Consider the following 20205-nt stretch of genomic DNA (forward strand, 5'->3'; position numbering starts at 1 on the left):
CAAACTTCAGATACCCTGCCTTCCCAGTAAGGGTTGCTCTAACGTACGAGTGGGAGTGGACGCATAGGACTCCACTTGACAGAGGCATTTATTCGTTTCCTTCCTGCTGGACATTTAGATAACCCACTTTCCCTTAGTGCTTTGGCAGCAGGTTTTTCCCACCTGTTGTATAAACTTAGAAAGACAGACTGGCAGCCTTCGCCTGTGACTTTTTTTTTTTTTTTTTTTTTTGGAACACCGAACTAAATTTAACCTTGGAAGAAACACTATTCAGGAACTTGCCCTTTACTCCCTCCGTGTGAGATGGCAACGAGCTGTTGGTCAGAAACACAGCCTGAGTTGAGGATAATCAGGTCGGTGAGGAGGGGAACATGGCTGCTTGCAAAGGCCTTTCCCAAAGGGAACAATAACCATCGTGAACATGTTTTCGAGCTACTTCTCTGAAGCACAGGTGTAGGGGTCACACAGCAGTGGCGTCCCAGACTCTCAGAACTCCTGGAACCTTTCTCCTGGCTTCTAGAGGCAGCCTGAGATCTGATCACTATCACACAGACAGCAACGCAAGCCACTACAGAACAAGTCAGAACTACACGTTGTGTCTCTCTTTCCCAGCACCGGAAACCAGGGAAAAGCCATGGTAACACAGGAAAGAGCTCCTGGAAGTAATTTACAAAGGTTTTCAATTTGAAAAGTTGATCGCCTGTTGTATTTTTCAACCTTCTGTCTTGATTTCTATTATATTATATAGTTCCAGATCTGCCAATTTAATCCCCCCAAAGATATAAAAATCACCCATTTCGTATCGAGAAAAATAATGTAAGACGGTGAGGCTTTGCTACTTCTGAGTAGAAGCCTTAGTGCTGTATGGGACTGTTAAAACCAAAACCAAAACAGGGACTGGAAGATTTCAGGGGGTCCTCATCTGCTGATCTGGGGACTTGACTAACTCATCATTTCTCTGTTTTCTCCCCAGTGCAGTACTTGGAAAACACTTGGAGCTCTGTGTCAGCAATTACTAACGTCAGACTCTGGTGTATATTATGAAGGAATTAATATGATTAACCAAACTTAAAGCAAATATATGTCGGGCAGCAAATATATGGGTGGCTCAGTGGGTTAAGCCTCTGCCTTCAGCTCAGGTCATGATCTCAGGGTCCTGGGATCAAGTCCCTCATCGGGCTCTCCGCTCCGCAGGGAGCCTACTTCCTCCTCTCTCTCTGCCTGCCTATCTGCCTACTTGTGATCTCTGTCTGTCAAATAAATAAATATTTTTAAAAAAGCAAATACATGTCATTTATTGGAAAACAGAGCACATTAATTTCTTAAAGTAGGCATTTGAAGGTGTTCCCCTTTGTACTCATGTTCATCTCAAATTTTGTCCTTGCAAGTAATCCCAGAAGAGAGACTACTCTATAAACAACTGCTAGAAAGGAGCTGAGGACAAAATGCCATTTCTGAATACTACAAAAGGAGGAAGTGAGAGGCAAAGTCATATTAATTCCTACTGACCTATTTTCACACTAGTCTTGAATGAAAAAATTCACACTACAGAGAATCACACAAATATATAAGTCAACTCGAGAAAGAACACAGTCATGCTTTTGCAAGTACTACACCAGAGGAAGTCTAATTAGGCTAACCACATAATTAATTCATTATGAATAAATTCAGACCTGCTTTCAGAAATAAATTATACCTCAGATAATTACTGTTGAAGACTATCGTTTACTTAATTGGTGTGTGAATTATCTAAAAACCTGAACTTTCTCTTCTTATTATGCTTGTGACTCTTTCTAATTTAGCTTCAAACAAATCTGGTAACAGGAACTTAAAGGTATCAAAGTACTCTCACACCAATTTTGTTCCTAGAGAATAAAAAAAAAAAAAAATGGATTTCTAATTGTAAATCTTTTGTGAAGTTTTCTACTTGTAAAGGCTGGGGGCTGTTTTTCTTCATGCTGAGATTAAGATCACAACCTTCATTTCTGTGTGTTGCGAATTATTTTCATTTGCTTCCATGACAACCTATCATACACATACCCTTCAGTCTTACCAGGGGTCTCAGACCAAGGGTCAGAATAGACCTGTTCCTGGAGTATCAGGAACTCCCCCCGGAGACTGCCCTGACTTCAGGAGTATCTGGGGAAGGGGGTGCACAGGAAAGAAGAAGAGCATGGGAGGGCCGGGGATGGTCAGCTCGGAAGCTTTCTCCTACCGCCCAGCTTAGATGCTGGATTTACTGTAGTCAAAAACATACTGAGCCCCTTCTCTGGGCCAGTTACTTAGGAGACAGAAAAATAAATATGCCTGTTACTACCTTGTTCTTCTTAGTCTATTCCAATATACTTGGAGGAACACAATGATTAAGTAAACACATACTTGGCCGCTGCTCTGTGCGAGGGAACTATGTACATTTCTGGGGACATAAAAATAAATACAAGGTGCCTTCTGGCCTCTAGTTCACAGTCTCATGAAAACAACCGGTCTGTAAGCCCGAGTGATAACAGAAGTTGATAGGTGTGTCACAGAGGTTTGCGGAAAGCCCCGGGGAACAAGGAGCTGGGGAAAGAGAAGTGGAGCCACCTGACGACCCCCGCAATCTTTGCCTCATTTTTTATTTTTCATTTATCGTATTTTTCATTTTTCAGCAGAGCAGCTATTACACTGACTGCTGTATCTTTTATTTTTCATTTTTTCAAGTAGGCTCCACACCCAGCATGGAGCCCAACACAGGTCCTGAACTCATGACCCTGAGACTAAGACCAGAGCTGAGATCAAGAGTCGGACGCCCAACCGACGGAGTCACCCAGGCACCCCTCTTTGAGTCTCCTTCCTCAAGCAAACAAAAGCTCCTGCTGCCTCTGTCAGGCCACACCATTGCATCAGGACCAGAGCGTATGATGGTGAAACCAGAGCCAGACCTGCACCAGGCTGTTCTCCGGAATTGAAGTGATGGTTTTCAAGCTTGTTCTCAGCTTATCCAAGCAGGCAGGAACGTATTTATCGAAAAGAATAGTTAAATTGGCCTTTTCTGATTGATGCTGCCTTCTATCTATCCAACTGGCCACATACCTGAAAAAGAACACAGAAAAGCTTTTATTGAACATGAGGCTTGAAAAGCTGAATTTCACCAACTCTGAACTCCCCCCCCCCCCCGCCACCCCTCCACCCAACACAGCTTGATGCCACCCTTCGGGGACATGTGTAGTGAGTTCATTCTATTTCTCAAACTGCAAATATTTTTAAATGACCCCTTAAAAACTTATTCTAATGGCCATTTTTACCCTAATGAAAAAACTGTAGAAGAAACTCCTACTAGCACTTAGAAGGCAAACATAATGGAGTCTAAGTAGGCCATTACTGAGCCTTTAAAAGGAGGTGTAGCATGTCATTTCCTAAGGGACTGAAACTAGTTTCATAGGGTAGGCTTTATTTATGAAAACAGCTTGGGATTTTTCTTGATTAATCTTGGCATCAATTACTTAGTAATGACAAATCAGTTACATATAAAAAGGTGAAAATTCCACAGGGGCTATTTCAGAATCTCTCCTTTTCTACTGGCTTGGAGGGAACGCCAACCTGAGAAGCAGATAATGCGTTTCTGATAAGTCGCTCTGAAATGGTATCTCATGCCTGGTACATGTGTATTAATCTGGAGCTTACAAAAGGTTATCAGTTTTGATATATAAATAACCCTAACATATTAATAAAGTCATACTTATCAATGAAATGAAACATAGCCTAGCTGCTCCCACAGTCGTCTCTGGGGAGACACTGTGTGATGCTAAATGAAAAATAATTGCTCAAAAAGTTCTCATCAAACGGGATGCAGTGATAAATACATCCAGGCATGAGCGGCACAGCTATACAGCTACCGCTGTACCTTGCTATAAGCAAATCAGATTTCACATTTCCACTATTGGAAGAAATTAAGGCAAGATAATTATCCTATAAAAGGCTCCCTTTGATTTTTACAAAGCGCCACAATAGAGCTCTATTAACTATTCAATCACATTTACACTACACTGAGATTTATAGGATATCAACTGTCAAAACTTCTCCAGGTCCAAGAGAAATGGTTTTCGGTGAAGTCCAGGTACAGGACGGGAACTTGAGAGAGCATCTCCGGGCGGTGGGGATAGCGGGCACTAGGGCACGATGGTAAACAAGTGTGAGTTACTGGAATTGAAGGCACAAGGACCTCAGCTACCTCTGAGCTGCTTGTTCAACCACAAGGCAGCTGCCAGAAGCAGAATCTTAGTGTCCGGAGCTCACTGGGGCAGTGGGGGTGGTGAGGGGTGGTGAGGGGTAGTGAGGGGAGAGACTGAGCTCTCAAGGCTGACCGCCCGGATCTGTAGCCCAGCTACACCATTTTTTTTTTAATTTTTATATAAACATATAATGTATTATTAGCCCCAGGGATACAGGTCTGTGAATCACCAGGTTTACAGACTTCACAGCACTCACCATAGCACATACCCTTTCCAATGTCCATAACCCCACCACCCTCTCCTGACCCCCTTCCCCCCAGCCACCCTCAGTTTGTTTTGTGACATTAAGAGTCTCTAATGGTTTGTCTCCCTCCTGATCCCATCTTGTTTCATTTATTCTTTTCCTACCCCTTAAACCCCCCACGTTGCCTCTCCACTTCCTCATATCAGGGAGATCATATGATAGCTGTCTTTCTCTGATTGACTTATTTTGCTAAGCACAATACCCATAATACCTGTAGTTCCATCTACGTTGTTGCAAATGGCAAGATTTCATTTCTTTTGATGGCTGCATAGTATTCCATTGTATATATATACACCACATCTTTTTTTTTTTTTTAAGATTTTATTTGTTTATTTGACAGAGAGAGAGAGAGAGAGAGAGAGAGAGAGGGATCACAAGTAGGCAGACAGGCAGGCAGAGAGAGAGAGAGAGAGAGAGAGGAGGAAGCAAGCTCCTTGCTGAGCAGAGAGCCCAATGCAGGGCTTGATCCCAGGACCCTGAGATCATGACCTGAGCTGAAGGCAGAGGCTCAACCCACTGAGCCACACAGGTGCCCCCTACCACATCTTCTTTATCCATTCATCTGTTGATGGACATCTAGGTTCTTTCCATAGTTTGGCTATCCAGACACACCATTTTTTAACTGCTGCCTAGGGTGAGTTGCTTCACTTCTCTGTGCTTTAAGTTTCTCACAAACCTCCTAGGATTGTTGAGGATGAGATGATTTCTCCTGCAGAAAGTGTTTGGATTATTCTCTGACCTACGACAACTTCTCAATAAATGCTAGCCAGCACAGAGTTGGTTGAAGCCCAAGAATTGGGGTCAGATCCTGGCTCCGCTGATCTGTGCATTTCCTCAAGGCAGTAGAGTCCTGCAGGGACCAAGGGCTGGTGGCCAGTGCTCTGCTGGGTACAACAAATTCTGCCTCCACCCCCTGGCCTTTGGTGTCAGTGGAGCAGAGGCCTATGCAGGGATGACCAGGGGTTAAAGCCTCCAGAGAGCCAGAGAAGGGGAAAAGGGGTCTGCCCGAGGGGGCAGGTGAGAGCTGCTTCATGGACCCACAGAGGCAGGAGCACAAGTCTTGGAGAGAACACCCACCTGGTCCACAAGCAAATGCTGCCCTTGTAAAAACTAGCTCCACAGGGCAGGACTTGAGTATGACCAAACCAGGAGATAGGATCCTGCAGCCCCTTAAAAGCCCCCAACAATTTCTGCTAGGGGTCAACCACATCACATAGCAAAGGGAGTTAAAAAAAAAAAAAAAAAAAAAAGTCTATATTGTCAAATATAAACAGTTTAAAATTTCACATATAAATTATGTATACATCTTCATAGCTTGGGTTAAAAATAGATGTTAAAACACAGTGAATTCAGAGGAAGACACTATTATCCTCGGCAATGGCAGAAACGGAAGGTCCAGATCTTTGCTGAAAATTCTTTCCACCGTACTTCATAAAAAAGTCCCTTAGGGTTGCTAAGAGATGCTGTACATTTGAACATGACCAGATGAAACTCAGTGCTGTTGTACAACACACCATGGCAAATGACATGCTAAAAGGGCATATTTATTTCTTGCTTACATAAGAGATCACTGGGGCCCCTGCCTCAGGAAGGGGCCACACCATGACACCTTGAAGCACCATCTTCACACCAACATCCAGCTCACAAACAAAGGATCTTTGGCTCTTCGGCCTTTGCAAATGTGTTCCCTACCATCAGCTGTGTTGCCCGGCCCTTCTTCAGATGGGCTGTTCGCATGATCACAGGAATCTAAGACCCTCTAGTTTGGAAACTTAGTAGCCCAAGTTTTCAGGCTCCTGAGGACTCTTTAATTTATTCTTCAAGAGTCTGGGACTGGAATAGTGTCCTGGAGAAGAGCAGGAACTCACCAGAGCTCTGGTTATATACTGGCCCCTCAAATCAAGATACAGCCTCTCTCGTCATTCACAAGTGGCCCGGAAAAATGGCCCAAGTTACAACATGCTGAGTGGCAGCGAATGTCGATGGTTTCTGAATCCGTATGTTTGCAAATATATACAGGCTGCCAAGATGCAAGGATGGGATCGCAGGGGTGGAAGACAACAAGCTCGGGGCACGTGGGTGGCTCAGTCTGGTAAGCTTCTACCTTCAGCTCGGGTCATGGTCCCAGGGTCCTGGGATTCAGCTGCGCATCGGGCTCCCTGCCCGGCGGGGAGCCTGCTTCTCCTTCTGCCTCTGCCTTCCACCCCCCAGACTCACGCTCTCTCTCAAATAAATAAAACCTTAAAAAAGTAAAAAAAGACAAGAAGCTCATCCAATGCAAGTGAGAGGATGAGAGAGAGAAAATCGAAAGGATTTTATCCATGAAAGTGATAAAGATTCAATAAGTATGATCTAAAGGTGGGTTGTCAAAAGTTACCTTCCAGTAATCTCTGGGAATCAGACTAAATTTCGGAGATAGTCCCACATTTTCCTATCATTTTCTAGAAGTTGAGTAATATACCGTTTGGGTATATTTTCAATGATGTTCACTTTAAATAATTTTAAGCTAAGCGACTTAAGTAATTTTAAGTTAAGTGATTTAAATAATTTAATTCTGAATAAATTTAATTCATTTCCTGTTTGCTTTTTCCTTTTCTATGCACTTCATTCCTTTTTATGCATTTCATCCCTTTCTAATAAGAAAAAGGTCTTGATTATTTTTTAGAAATTTTCTTCTATTTCCCATTCTTTCTGTTTCTCAAGATCTCAACAGACACATGTGAACTGTCCAGCATTCATCTAGTAAATCTACTTAGGACTGAGAAGTAGAATAGTATTTGGTTTTGACAGCCAGTCCCATGTTCATGTGATTTTAAGGATGTTTGTGTGACTTGGTATGTTCTGTGTCTGTTAAGTGTGGATATAAAAATTTTTTTTAGAGTAGCTCAGTGAATTTCAACAAAATATCTAAGAAGCTTACATGATAATGACACTACCTTTAGTTCTTAAACGAATCGTGCAGAGACACTATAAACAAAATATTTTATCATCTCTACTATCCACAATAACTTAGGATTTCCCACAATATGAATTAAGAAAATGGATTTCCTAATTCTGGTCACTGAAAGAGCCTAAAAGCAATGACCTATCAGTAGCAATGAGCACACCTAGCATCACTGTCTTGGATTCTAAATACCATTCCTTACACGAAAAGTTGCTCCTTCTGGCTCCTTGGAGCAATGACTGAATTGGGTGAAGGAAAGAAAGAATGAAAGGGGCCTGAATCATGCTGGTTAGCCTGAAAGTCAAGCGCTACAAGACTGGCTGAGGATGAAAAGTGAAAAAGAACAATAAGGGGCTGCCTGGAAAGGGCTCTTGTTGGCACATTTGGGACAAAGCTAGCGTTCAGTATGATCATGTTGCTAATGCATTATAACCCATTGAACTAAAAAAAAAGAAACCATGAACAGAAAATGATGTCCATTAATAAAGAAAGGGGGAGTGGGACTGAGAAAGCGAGAGAAAAAGAAAGGGAAGAGGAGGGGTGAGGGAGGGGATTAGGAGGAAAGAGGAGGAGGCACTTTTTATAGGGAAATGTCACCTCATCTATGTAAATAGAAAGGAATGAATTAGGGAGTCACCACTTGCAACCACCATTGGGTCACTCTTCTAGGCATCTGACTGATTACCCTCAAAACTATCAATGTCATGAAAGAAAAATGTGGATGGATATTCTGCATTAAAGGAGAAAATATAGACAAGTAGATGCAATGCATGATCTTTATTGTGACAGTGGATTAAAAAGAAAAGAAAAGAAAAGAAAAAGCCTACCAAGAAAATTTCTCAGTTAACTGAGAAAATTTGAAAAATTGTTTATCAGATACTACTGTATCCAGAACTAATATCTTAGGTATGTTAATTGTACTGGCTTCACATAGGACAATTTCCTAGTTCTTAGGGAATAGATACTCAAGTACTCAGTGGTGAAGAGGCTTAATGTCTTCAGATAATTTTGCAAAAGTAAAAGGAGAAAATATGCCTCTACAGCCATGAGAGAGAGAGAGAGAGTGTGCACATTCAGAGAGAAAGTACATGTAGTAAGACACTAACAAGTGGTACTGCAGGGAAAAGTATATAGTGTACTAGTACCATTTCAAATTTTCTATAATTTTCAACACTTTCAAATTAAAAAGTTGGGGGAAACTGAGACCAAAGATACTGGTTTGGAAAACTGGTTTGATTATTTTACCTCAGAAGGTAATTAAGGATTCAATGAGTCAATATATGCAAAGCTATCCCATAATTAAAATTATGACATTAAAGTAAGGTAGCAATATATCCAATAAATATGAAGTGAAAACATATTCCTTAATCCAAAAAATACAGTTTTTTTTTTTGTAGTTCGTTTAAAGATTCTGGGGGCACCTCGGTGGCTCAGTTGGTTGGATATCTGCCTTAAGCTTGGGTTGTGATCCCAGGGCTCTGCGATGGAGCCCCACATCCAGCTCCCTGCTCAGCCTGCTTCTCACTCCTCTCCCTGCTCATGGTCTCTTCTCACTATATCTGTCTCTTTCAAATAAATAAATAATCAAAAAAAAAAAATAAAGATTCTGGTGATAGGAGGTATAAGTATAAAAATATCCTTTAGAGAAAATTTCCATTGTTTTGGTTAATGTTTCTGTGGTCACACACATGAAAATTAAAACTTAACCACTGACCTTAGATCAAGCAAAAACCCTCCATAAAAATAAAGTGTAATGGTGAAGACAGAGTTGTGTAACTTTTGTAAGAATGCAAACTGTTTTTTTCTAATCGAGTAAGACTCTGACTTACTAGATAAAAGTCCTTCTTGAAATAAGGATTTAGATAGCTTTTATTAGCACGAATCTCCATGTGATGTTGCTGAGACCATGGGAATTGTGAGGTTCATGACTGAAGTCAGAGCACACCCAGAGAGATGAGGGGCCCCTTGAAGGAAAGGGGGTGTGGAGATGCCTCTGCTCTCTTTATGGTAGGGGATCAAGGGGTACTAGAGATACTCTGTTAGCCAGCCCCAAACCCATAGAAACATCCTAGAGGACAGTCCAAATCCTAGCTAGGGAAAGGACCTATTAGCTCAACAAGAACTCTCCATTTTAGACTTTTGAAAATGACTCTGCCCCCAGAAAGATCCAATAAAATGCTGTTAAACACAGAAGCCTGGGCATGGCTCTACTTTGCTGTGGACTCAAGGAATGAGACCTGTAGGAACAAATCAGGAACCAGAGAAAGCAGCCTAGAGAAGTGCATCAGCCAAGCACCTGGCAGGGAACAGCAGTTATCCTTAAATCAGGGTAACAGGGAAGAATCTAGAAGGATATTGGCAAAGGTGGGTATGGAGCAGGGAACCGAAGGGAGAAAGCTATGCCACAGGTATTAACTGAGGACTGGTTAGTGGACCTGTGCCTGCAGGGACAAGGGAATGAAGGACTGTCACAATGTGGAAGGGACTGATCTTACAGAGACATTTTAGAGGAGAGTGACCTGCCATTGAAGGACATAGTTATCCTGATGTGACACCGCGGGGAGGGAGCCAGGGAACTCAATAGCCTGACCTCACTCTCCTCTCTCTCCCTCTCATTTCCTGCCAGGGCTCCTCATGGGCCAAACCAACCAGAAGCTAGAGGGCAAGGAGCCCAGGGAAGTGGCTCTGGGGTTAGCCTGGACAGCCTAGACAGCCTCCGGGTCACAGAGTGGGTCACAGAGTAGGGTGGAGGGTCAACAGAAGATTCTGATCCCAGTAGCACACCAGGCCCAAGCATGTGTCACTTGCGGAGATCAAACATCATTTCCGCAGCTCACAGTGGGAAAGCTAGAGGCGCCAACGCATGACCTCCAGGATGAATTCTGGAAAGTGCAAGCATCTGAACAGTAAGCAGGTAGGCACAGTCAACCTGCTCTGAATCAAAGCATTACCGCTATTTGTGTAGGCTATTCTATGGGTATGTACAAACATACATGCATTTATATGACATATTAATATATTTATAGAAATGATTTATTTTTATCTCAGTGCTCCATATGAACTAGTATTGTTTTTCACTTATTCAACAAACACTGAGTTCTTAACATGTACAAGGTGTGAATAGGGTAATGTTCCTGTAAAACTGACAAAGGCATACAGGTGCTAATTTCATTATATTAGCCTGCTCAATTAGCTTTCAATTTATTTACTAATACTGTATCTTCAAGTGATCACATAAAATTTCAGATTTTATTTTTTTTTTTTTTAAGATTTTGTTTATTTCACAGAGGTCGCAAGTAGGCAGAGAGGTGGGCACAGGGTCGGGGGTGGGGGGGAAGCAGGCTCCCTGCTGAGCAGAAAGCCTGATGCGGGGCTTGATCCCAGGGCCCTGAGATCATGACCCAAGCTGAAGGCAGAGGCTTAACCCACTGAGCCACCCAGGCGCCCCAAAATTTCAGTTTTTAAAACTAAAACTGAAAAAAGAAATACAACAAAATAAAAACAAAACCGAAATAGATTTAAAACTGAAATAAGCATTTCTCCAGAGAAAATATGTAAATGGCCAATAAGCACATGAAAAGATGCTTGATATGACTAATTATTAGGGAAATGTAAATCAAAACCAGAGTGACATACATTTTCACACCCATTAGGATGGCTGTCATAAAAAAATAGAGAAAATTACAGGCGTTGGTGAGAATGTGCAGAAATTAGAATCTTGTACACGGCTGGAGGGAATGCAAAATGGTGCAGCCACTATGGAAACCAGTATGGTGGATCCAGTGAAAATTAAAAATGGAATTACCACACAATCTTGAAAGTCCACTTGTGGGTATATATCCAAAATAACTGGAAGGACTCAAAGATACACCTGTATGCCCATGTCCACAAAAGCATTATTTGCAACTATCAAAAGGTAGAAGGAGCCCAAGTATCTACCAGCAGATGAACGGATAAGCAAGACGTGCTGCATATGTACAAGGGAGCATCATTCAGCCTTAAAAAGGAAGGGAATTCTGGAACATGCTAAAACATGGATGAAGTCTGAAGGCATTATGCTAAGTGAAATAAGGCCACCACAAAAGACAATTACCATATGATTCCAGTTACAAGAGGTATGCAGCAGGATCAGATTCAGAGAGGGAGAAAGGAGAAAGGGACAGAGGGCAGGGCGTATTGGGTGCTTACTGTTTAATGGGTATGGGGCTTCCACTGGGGAGGATGGAGAAAGTTACGGAGACAGTTAGGGGGTGATGGTTGTTTCACAATGTGAATGTACTTACTGCCACTGAACTGTTCACTTAAACATGGTGAAAATGTTTTCTGTTACGTATATTTTACCACAATTAAAAAAAAAAAAAAAAAAGCAGTACTCACGGATTCCAGCCCAAATCCTGTGGGTTCACATACAGAATCCCTGCTCTGGAAACAGTAGCTGGGGTTGCAGTCCGCAAGTGGTGGATCTCAAAGAGCAGCCTCATGGAGGGGGTGAGGGCTATGCGCTCATTGCTGGCCAAGGTCAGCACCTGGACAGAGCAGCACAGTGTGAAAGAGGTGCTGCCACTGGGGGGCAAAGGCTATGCAGCGAACTCAGAACACCAAGTACTCCCTCTCCCTGGCCAACCCCCTCAGTATAAGTGCCAAAAGTGATGAGCTCGCTCTCCCAAGTTGGAAAAGTGGTGTGAATAAAGATCTCAGTTAATCCCAGACGAGAGCTCACTGACCCCTGAGGAACAAACTCACCAACACGGACTCATTCATGCCAAACACTAAGTGTCTGCAGTAATTACTACTGAACAGAAGATATTTGTTCTAAGATTTGATTACATGAAAAGGCCTGAATACCACAAAAAAACAAACTTTCTTTAGAATCTGAAATACCACAATTATCAATTGTGCTAGAGAAACTCATGCAAGTATAAAGATCTCAGACCTACATTTTATGATGAACAGTGTCTTAAAGCGGAAAGCGGTAATTACCGCTAATTTAAGGGGGTTCGTAATTCTGTTCTGTAGCAAGGATGATTGCCTATTTCTTTCTCCTAACCCTAACCATAGACCCTGTGTTGCTTTAAGTGGTGTCTCACGGGCCTGGACTATCATGTTTTGTCTTTGCTGGGAATGCTGGATTAGCCACAGCAAAAATGCTTAGAAATGCATTTACACTCATTCTATAGCCATAGGAATTACTTAATTCTAATAGCTAAATTCCATCAATTTACACGGGCACAAACTCACCCTTTTATTATCCAAGTACTGCATATATAACCAAAGATAATAATTTGTCTGGTCAGACAAATTAGAGTTCTAATGGTTAGACACCATTGGAAAATGGTGAGGTGTGTATGAACTCAATTCTCAGGTATCCATCCTTCTTTAAAGGTGGTTAAATTTATGCAGACAAGAAAAACGTTATTTCCCTTCAACTCTTTAACAACGAAATTAAGAGCATTATCAGGATAGTGCCACTTATCAAAATAGCAATTACATGAAGAACATTGGGCTAATGATTAAAAACTGGTATTCCAATGAACAAGTGAACAGATCTTCTTACACTCCGGGTGTGGTATTTGTTTAGCACTAAGCTATTATTCACCTTGTTGTCATCCATGACGGTATTTAGTGACTCAATCCACATGGGATCAATATCTCCATCCAGGATGATCCATTTTGGTCCTTCGTGCTTAAGATTCGCTTGTTCTCGCAGAATGGATGAGAAGAGACCTACACATTCAGAGTGAGTAAATGATCCACAAGAAAAAATGCTCCATACCATTCCCCATCAGGGAACTACAAATCAAAACCACAATGAGATACTACTTTATGCCAGTTAGAAAGGCTAAAATTAACAAGTCATGGAAAAACAAATGTTGGCGAGGATGCAGTGAAAGGGGAACCCTCCTACACTTTTGGTGGGAATGCAAGCTGGTGCAGCTACTCTGGAAAACAGTATGGAGGTTTTTCAAGAAGTCAAAACTAGAGCTACCCCATGACCCAGCAATTGCATTACTGGGTATTTACCCCAAAGATACAGATGTAGTGAAATGAAGGGGCACCTGCACCCCAATGTTCAAAGCAGCCATGTCCACAGTCACTAAACTGTGGAAGGAGCCAAGATGCCTTTCAACAGATGAGTGGATAAAGAAGATGTGGTCCAGGGGCGCCTGGGTGGCTCAGTGTGTTAAAGCCTCTGCTTTCGGCTCAGGTCATGATCCCAGGGTCCTGGGATCGAGCCCAGAATCCGGCTCTCTGCTTGGCTGGGAGCCTGCTTCCCTTCCTCTCTCTGTCTACTTGTGATCTCTGTCGGTCAAATAAATAAATAAAATTCAAAAAAAAAAAAAAAAAGAAAAGAGAAAAGAAGATGTGGTCCATATACACAATGGAATATTACTCAGCCATCAGAAAGGATGAATACCTACCATTTACAATGACATGGATGGAACCAGAAGGGAATCATGCTAAGTGAAATAAGTCAGTCAGAGAAAGACAATTATCATATGGCTTTGCTCATATTCAGAATATAAGGAATAGTACAGAGGATCATAGGAGAAGGGAGGGAAAACTGAATGGGAAGAAATCAGAGAAGGAGGGAAAGCATCAGAGACTCCTGACTCTGGGAAACAAAATGAGAGTTGCAGAAGGGGTAGTGGGAGGCGGATGTGGTAATAGGGTGAGAGGCATTAAAGAGGGCACGTGATGTGAGGAGCACTGGGTCTTATACTCAACTAATGCATCGCTAAACCCTACATCAAAAACTAATGATGTACTATATGTTGGCTAATTGAATTTTTAAAAAGCTAATAGAGTATGGAGTTACATGCTCTTTATTTCTAAAATAAACCATTATTTCTATAGGAAGCTCTTTTATTAAGTAAATAAATTTGCTGGGGCTTCTGGCGGCTCAGTCAGTTAAATGTCTGCCTTCGGCTCAGGTCACCATCCCAGGGTCTGGGATCGAGCCCTGCGTGGGGCTTCCTGCTCAGCAGAGAGCCTACTTCTCCCTCTCCCTGCCGCTCTGCCCGCTTACACACTCTCTCTCTCAAATAAATAAATAAAGTCTTAAAAAAGGGTAAATAAATTTGCTGTACATTGGCTTCCTCTTTCTGATGCGCAATGTGGGATACCTTTTGAGCTACACCTGGACTGCAGACCAATGAACAAGTTTCACTCCCGTGAGGATATGCCTGACCTTCTCTGAGGCTTTCCCACATGTCAAATAAAGATAGTAGCTTCCTCGAAGAACAGGTGTGGGGACTTATAGGGGCTAACATACATGTATGTTACACCAAAGAAAGACATTATCCTTTTCCATGTACATACATTATCTATTTTAGGCCAAATACTAGTTTATTTTACCTTTCTCTGTTTTTCTACAACAATATTCATGGGATAGAATTCTGAAGCTAATTCAGAGGTGTTTTACATTTTTTTGAGAAACTTGGTGATTGGCTTAGTAGTTTATAAGATGAGAAGACAAAAACATTTAAGATTTATTTATCTTACAGTGGGCAGAAGGAGCAGAGAGAGAGAGAGAGAGAATCCTTAAGCAGACTCCCCAAAGAGCATGGAGACGGACATGGGGCTCGATCCTAGGACCCTGAGATCATGACCTGAGCTGAAACCAAGAGTTGGATGGCCAACCGACTAAGCCGCCTAGGCACCCCGATAAAAATATTTTAAACCCACAGTCCTTTTCAGGTATTACGTATATTACATGATGTATGTAATAATCACTGCTTTTTCAAAACTCAAGTATATAATATTGTAGGAAAAACTGTTTTGATGCACATACGTGGAATGTTTCGTTTCGTTTTGTCCAAAAATAAATGACAGTATGCAAAACCTACTACTATGACTCATTAAAAACAAACAAACAAAAAACGGCCACCTTTCCTAATGATCACAGATCTGAATGGCTTACACAGGTTTTCAGCATAAACTGGTATTAGTCCTTTCATGCCACAATCCTTTAAAAAAAAAAAAAATGACAGAAAGGCCAAGAACCAGTTTCGATTGTCCCCAAATTATAGAAATAGGCACACACATGGTAAGAAAACCAAGAAGGGTGAGGCGTGCTCCTATGGACAGAATCCTCAGTGAAGCCTTCTCTGAGGTGGCACCAAGACCAGATACTTCCTTACCTTAAGACACACACATTACCTATAGTGCTGCCAACAGCAGGACCATCAAGGGCAGAGGCCCCGCAATGGGAAGACGCTTGGCATGTTCAAGGCGGAGCAAGGAGGCCAGAGTGCATGGATGATGGTAGGTGAGGAACAGAGCATAGGAAACGAGACCAGAGCTGAGGGAGGAGGGATCTAATCACACAGAACCTCGTAAACCTGGGATTAAGGCTGGATTCTAAGGGAGATGGAACCCACCGGAAACTGCAAGCAGAGAATTTGTATTTTCAGGAGCGCCCTCTGTTGTGTGGGAAATGAACTGCAAGGAGACAAGAGCGGGGATGACCGCACAAATACAGACAATAGGTGATGACAGTCCAGGCTGACGGGAGCCGCAGAGAAGGCAAAGGGTACTGGAAGACAACAGATTAAAGGTAAAGCCTATAGGATTTGCTATGAGGCTAAATGCACAGCTTGAAAGGGAGAAAGGACTCAAAGATGGTGCCCAGGTTAGTGCATTTACTGAAACGGGAAGTAAGATTTTAACAAGAGGATCTGTTTGTCTGCAAACACTTTCAGGACAAGGAACATGTCCCATTAACTTCTGTCTCTGGCGCCTACAATAGTGTCTGTCTGAAACTCAGAGTCTGTGTCTTGCATCCCATACTTCACAGATTCTCTTGAGGCGTTCAAGTTCACTTCTTGCCTGCTTCACAAGGGGGCCCCGACATAAATGACATGGGATAAAATACACAGCTGTGTGCAAACTTGCCGAATACAAATTGACCACTTATTCAAATCTGGTTTTAATTTATCGGTTATAAATGCTGCTGTGAGCTGCTCCATTTCCGATAATGCTGACACATAAACAATAAATCTACAACTCTGACTGAAATTGGCCTGAACTGAGAAATGGTTTTCTGGGTAAGAAAAACATTAGCACTTGTAAAGGGGAACTACTACTTGCCATCTTTCCATTCTCGAGTAGCGTGATGTATGAAACCAAAGAGTTCATCTGTTGTCACAGCTTTGGGGTTTAAGTCAGTCCAAGTAGGTTTCTGTTTTGTGTTAACATATGTTCGGTTCAATGTTCTCAAAATCTGAAGGGAAGAAGGAAAAAGCTAAGAAAATTAATACTCCCGTAAAGGAAATGGAAAGCAAATCATTTATAAAGGATTTTTCTTCTTCATGGTACGTTCCTAGACATCCTGAGTATCATCAGTATGGGGGAAAACGGGCATGTGCACATTTTTGTTCCCATCTTGAAAAATGTAATCCTACCGTCTCTAAGGATCTCTTCACTGGATTCTTGGAACCATGTAGACTAAAGGAAGTCACTCTATCATTTAATATTTTTAGCCACATGGGCAAATAAGTCAACAAGTGTTCATTCATGTGGGGGAATCCACGCTGCTTGTACGTAGGTGCAGGAGAATGGCTTAGAGGATGTTAAGACAGAGATGGCTGGGCCTAATCCCGGAGAGTCTAAGGCAGCAGGTCTAGGGTGGGACTGAGGATGTGGATGGCTAATAATGTCCCAGGTGATGCCCGTGATGTTCCAATACCCGGTGACCTAGAGCCGAGGTTCTCAGATGGAGATGGTCTGCACTTGAGGAAGAGGGCGTGCTACTCAACAGAGGCCATGGGTGCTACTCAAGAGCCTGCGGTGAATGTACGGGGCAGCCTCCATGACCAAGAGTAATCTGAGCCAGCACGGCAACCATGAGCATAGCTGAGAAACTCTGATCGAGATGCCTGAGAAGAAGAAGGCTTGGGTAAGATTCACCGGGTAGACGCTTTTTCTAGGTCTGTTTAAGTAATTGGCACCCTAGCTCCGTCATCTCCCCCAAATATCCTTTTTGCCTTCTCTGAAAAGCCACCGCTACTATTTTAGAGCTGCATCATCCTAATCGACCCACAGGTCTCCAGAGGACTGATCAACAACCGCCAAGTACTTTGGAAGAGTAAGTGGCTATGTAACCCGGCCCTGAGCCCCAGTGTTCTAGTTCTATCAGCTTAAGTAAAGGTTGGCTGGGACACAATCAGCGGAGACTAGATGAAAGAAATTGAATGCCTTAGGAATATTAAGCTTGTATTTTTAGAAACCATTAATCTACTGGAAATTATAGAATTTAATTTTATCCTTCCCTGAACCATGGCCCACATCTGAAACTTCCTCTAACAAAATAATTACAGGTCTATCAGTTATCCACTTCAATATTTCAATTATTACATTTTTCACTAGAAAATTCTGATACCAGGCCTCCCTTTGCAATTGTTTCCACTTTGGGTTCAGATCTAAATCCTGGCAAGTTCTATACACACCCATGCTCTAAAGTCTCATATGCCCAGTCTGATTATTTTTAGTCCTTGGCTACTCAGTATGTTTATACCCAAGCACCCTGAATTAAAATGCAGGCAGTTCTGCATAGACTGTCTGCCAACCAAGAAAATAAGTATGTTGCCAGGATTATCGGTAAGATCAAACAAAATCAGGCAGTGAGGTAAAAATGGAGATAATAATACCCAGAGCATACCATCACCGTGCACAATAAAACACACGTGAGGCATCCAGCATAGCACATAACAGGTACCTCCAAAATGTGGGATTTGCTGTCTCCCTTGCTTTTCAACATTTCTTTTGCCCCTATAGAGGGCTCTCTTTCTGAGAAAGTACTGAAGGAAAATATTTGGGTTTTTCTTACTGATATGGGAAGGAGAATCTAAAATAACTTGGGAGAGAGAAAAAAGTAGTTTTGATGAATATGGAAAGCCCAATATTCTCTCAGCTTACTCTTCCTATTTCAGCACAAGGTTCTATGTGTTGCACTCTCCCTGCCACTAATATGGGAATTAAAAAAAAGCATCCCTGGATCAAAAAAGCTGTATTAGAGTCTCAGATTCTAACTCAAAATTATGGGGGACTTCGGCAAAGGGAATGCTTAAATAGAAATGAAAATATGCCCGACCAAAACGTGTTCCTTCCAGGGGTGAAAACAAACGGGCAATTTACCATACCTTACTCTTGCCCGTGCCTGCATTTCCAACCACAAAGACCGAGTGCCGCACAGCCAACAGCTCCTCCAGCTGGACGACCTGTGACCAAACAGTCACCAGTTCCTTCAGTGAGTTGGTCATTTCAAAAGAAAGCAAAAAAACACAACCAAGAACCTCACCCCCCAGCCCTGAAAACAAAAACAAAACCCCACCCGTTTTCAGGCTTAATTCTTGGCTGACAACTCAAGCCAGCTCCCACCAATAAAATGACGTTCCAGAAGAGTTCAAAGAGATGACCCGTGCCAACCACAGTTTCTCCTGAATCTCCCCAAGTACAACATGGGGGGATGAACGGAGAGAAACCATTCCTTGGCGAGTCACTGCTACAGGTGGGGCAAGGTACACTAGTCCTCGGCACATGGAAGGCATGACTTACAAAACCACTGCCTCTTCACAAAGTGTTGAACCAAAACAGTACGAGGCTACTGACCTACACCTGGGCAACGACTTAGCTCCTTCAGGATATCTAAAGTAGATACTCTCTAAGCGTGTTTTAACATCTGCGTATTCACTACCCCCAAATTGAGCATGTGTGGGCACAAGCCCTTAAGTCAGATGTCATACGTGTCAACATTTCTTTCCCCACTAAAAGCAAGTACTAAGGATTTACTTGTAAGTTTCTCAAAGGTGGAGAGAAAAAAGAGCAAAAGGGATTTCTGGTGCATGTCACCAGGAGCAGCAAAGAAATTTTTGTGGCCTGAAGAAAAGTATGCTCACACTTAGAAGCGTGACTGAATCGTATCCCTACTCAAGAATGGAACTCTAAAATAATTATTTCTATTTAACTGGCGTAAAGCCTGTCAATTTAGAATGCTTTAGAGAAAATATTAAGATTGCATAAAGGTCCGCGGAATACGTAAGTTCATGTTTTGGTTAAAGACCACTGAAATGCAGTCGTTCTCACGGCAAATCCCTAGAGCTGCTATGAGAAGCACACGCTGCTTTTACCTTAAGAATGAAGCTCTCCTCGGGCTGCAGGTGGAGCTCCAAGGTGGCCTGCCTGACTGTCTGTTCCAAGTGTGGCGTCCTCCTCCGGGCCACATCCAGGGCGGGAAAAAGGTCACCAACCAGGCCCAGAAACACAGGAAGGTCGTCTGTCACTATTTTAGGCAAATTGAAGTCCCTCAGTGCTCTCATGAGTACCTAGAAAGAAAACACTTTATTGAGGAAGCCAATACAGGGTGTACCAGACACGTTATTTTCAAACCTTGTACCCAAAGCACAGGCTATTGATACTGGTCCTCCCTTAGGATGGCGCCCTATCTACAGGAAGGGTAAATGCTGCCAAGCTCATGTATCAGAACACCAGAAGGCTCTGCTGGTATCCCAAACCTCAGACTCAAGTCAGGGAGCAGGCTCTGTTCCGGCAACTGTTTTGATCTTGACAAAGAGTCTAAGGCTCTTCCCTCTTTAATCCTCAAACTCCAGGATATAATTAACCAGGCCTATCAGCTCATTGTCTTCAAAGAGAATCTCTGCGAACCGAACCCTTTTTAGTGTGGGTATTTGTTCTTGTATTGGCTGAAAACCAAAGAGGGCTTTAGATTTTAAAAGCAGTAACTTGAA

The 20205-nt window shown here is 42.5% G+C and overlaps 1 protein-coding gene across 1 annotated transcript in view; it reads right to left on the reverse strand.

Annotated features, from left to right (window-relative positions):
• DNAH11 (dynein axonemal heavy chain 11) overlaps positions 1-20205 on the reverse strand; it is a 294718-nt gene that overhangs the window by 159882 nt on the left and 114631 nt on the right. The window contains exons 19-24 of the mRNA XM_059397525.1: positions 19588-19782; positions 18601-18678; positions 16543-16682; positions 13056-13224; positions 11837-11985; positions 2922-3072 (exon numbers count right to left, since the gene is read on the reverse strand). Of these exons, the coding sequence (XP_059253508.1) occupies positions 2922-3072; positions 11837-11985; positions 13056-13224; positions 16543-16682; positions 18601-18678; positions 19588-19782 (882 nt within the window). The remainder of the gene's footprint in view (positions 1-2921; positions 3073-11836; positions 11986-13055; positions 13225-16542; positions 16683-18600; positions 18679-19587; positions 19783-20205) is intronic.

The sequence above is a fragment of the Mustela nigripes genome, chromosome 4, assembly GCF_022355385.1.
Source record: "Mustela nigripes isolate SB6536 chromosome 4, MUSNIG.SB6536, whole genome shotgun sequence".
Classification (NCBI taxonomy): domain Eukaryota; kingdom Metazoa; phylum Chordata; class Mammalia; order Carnivora; family Mustelidae; genus Mustela; species Mustela nigripes.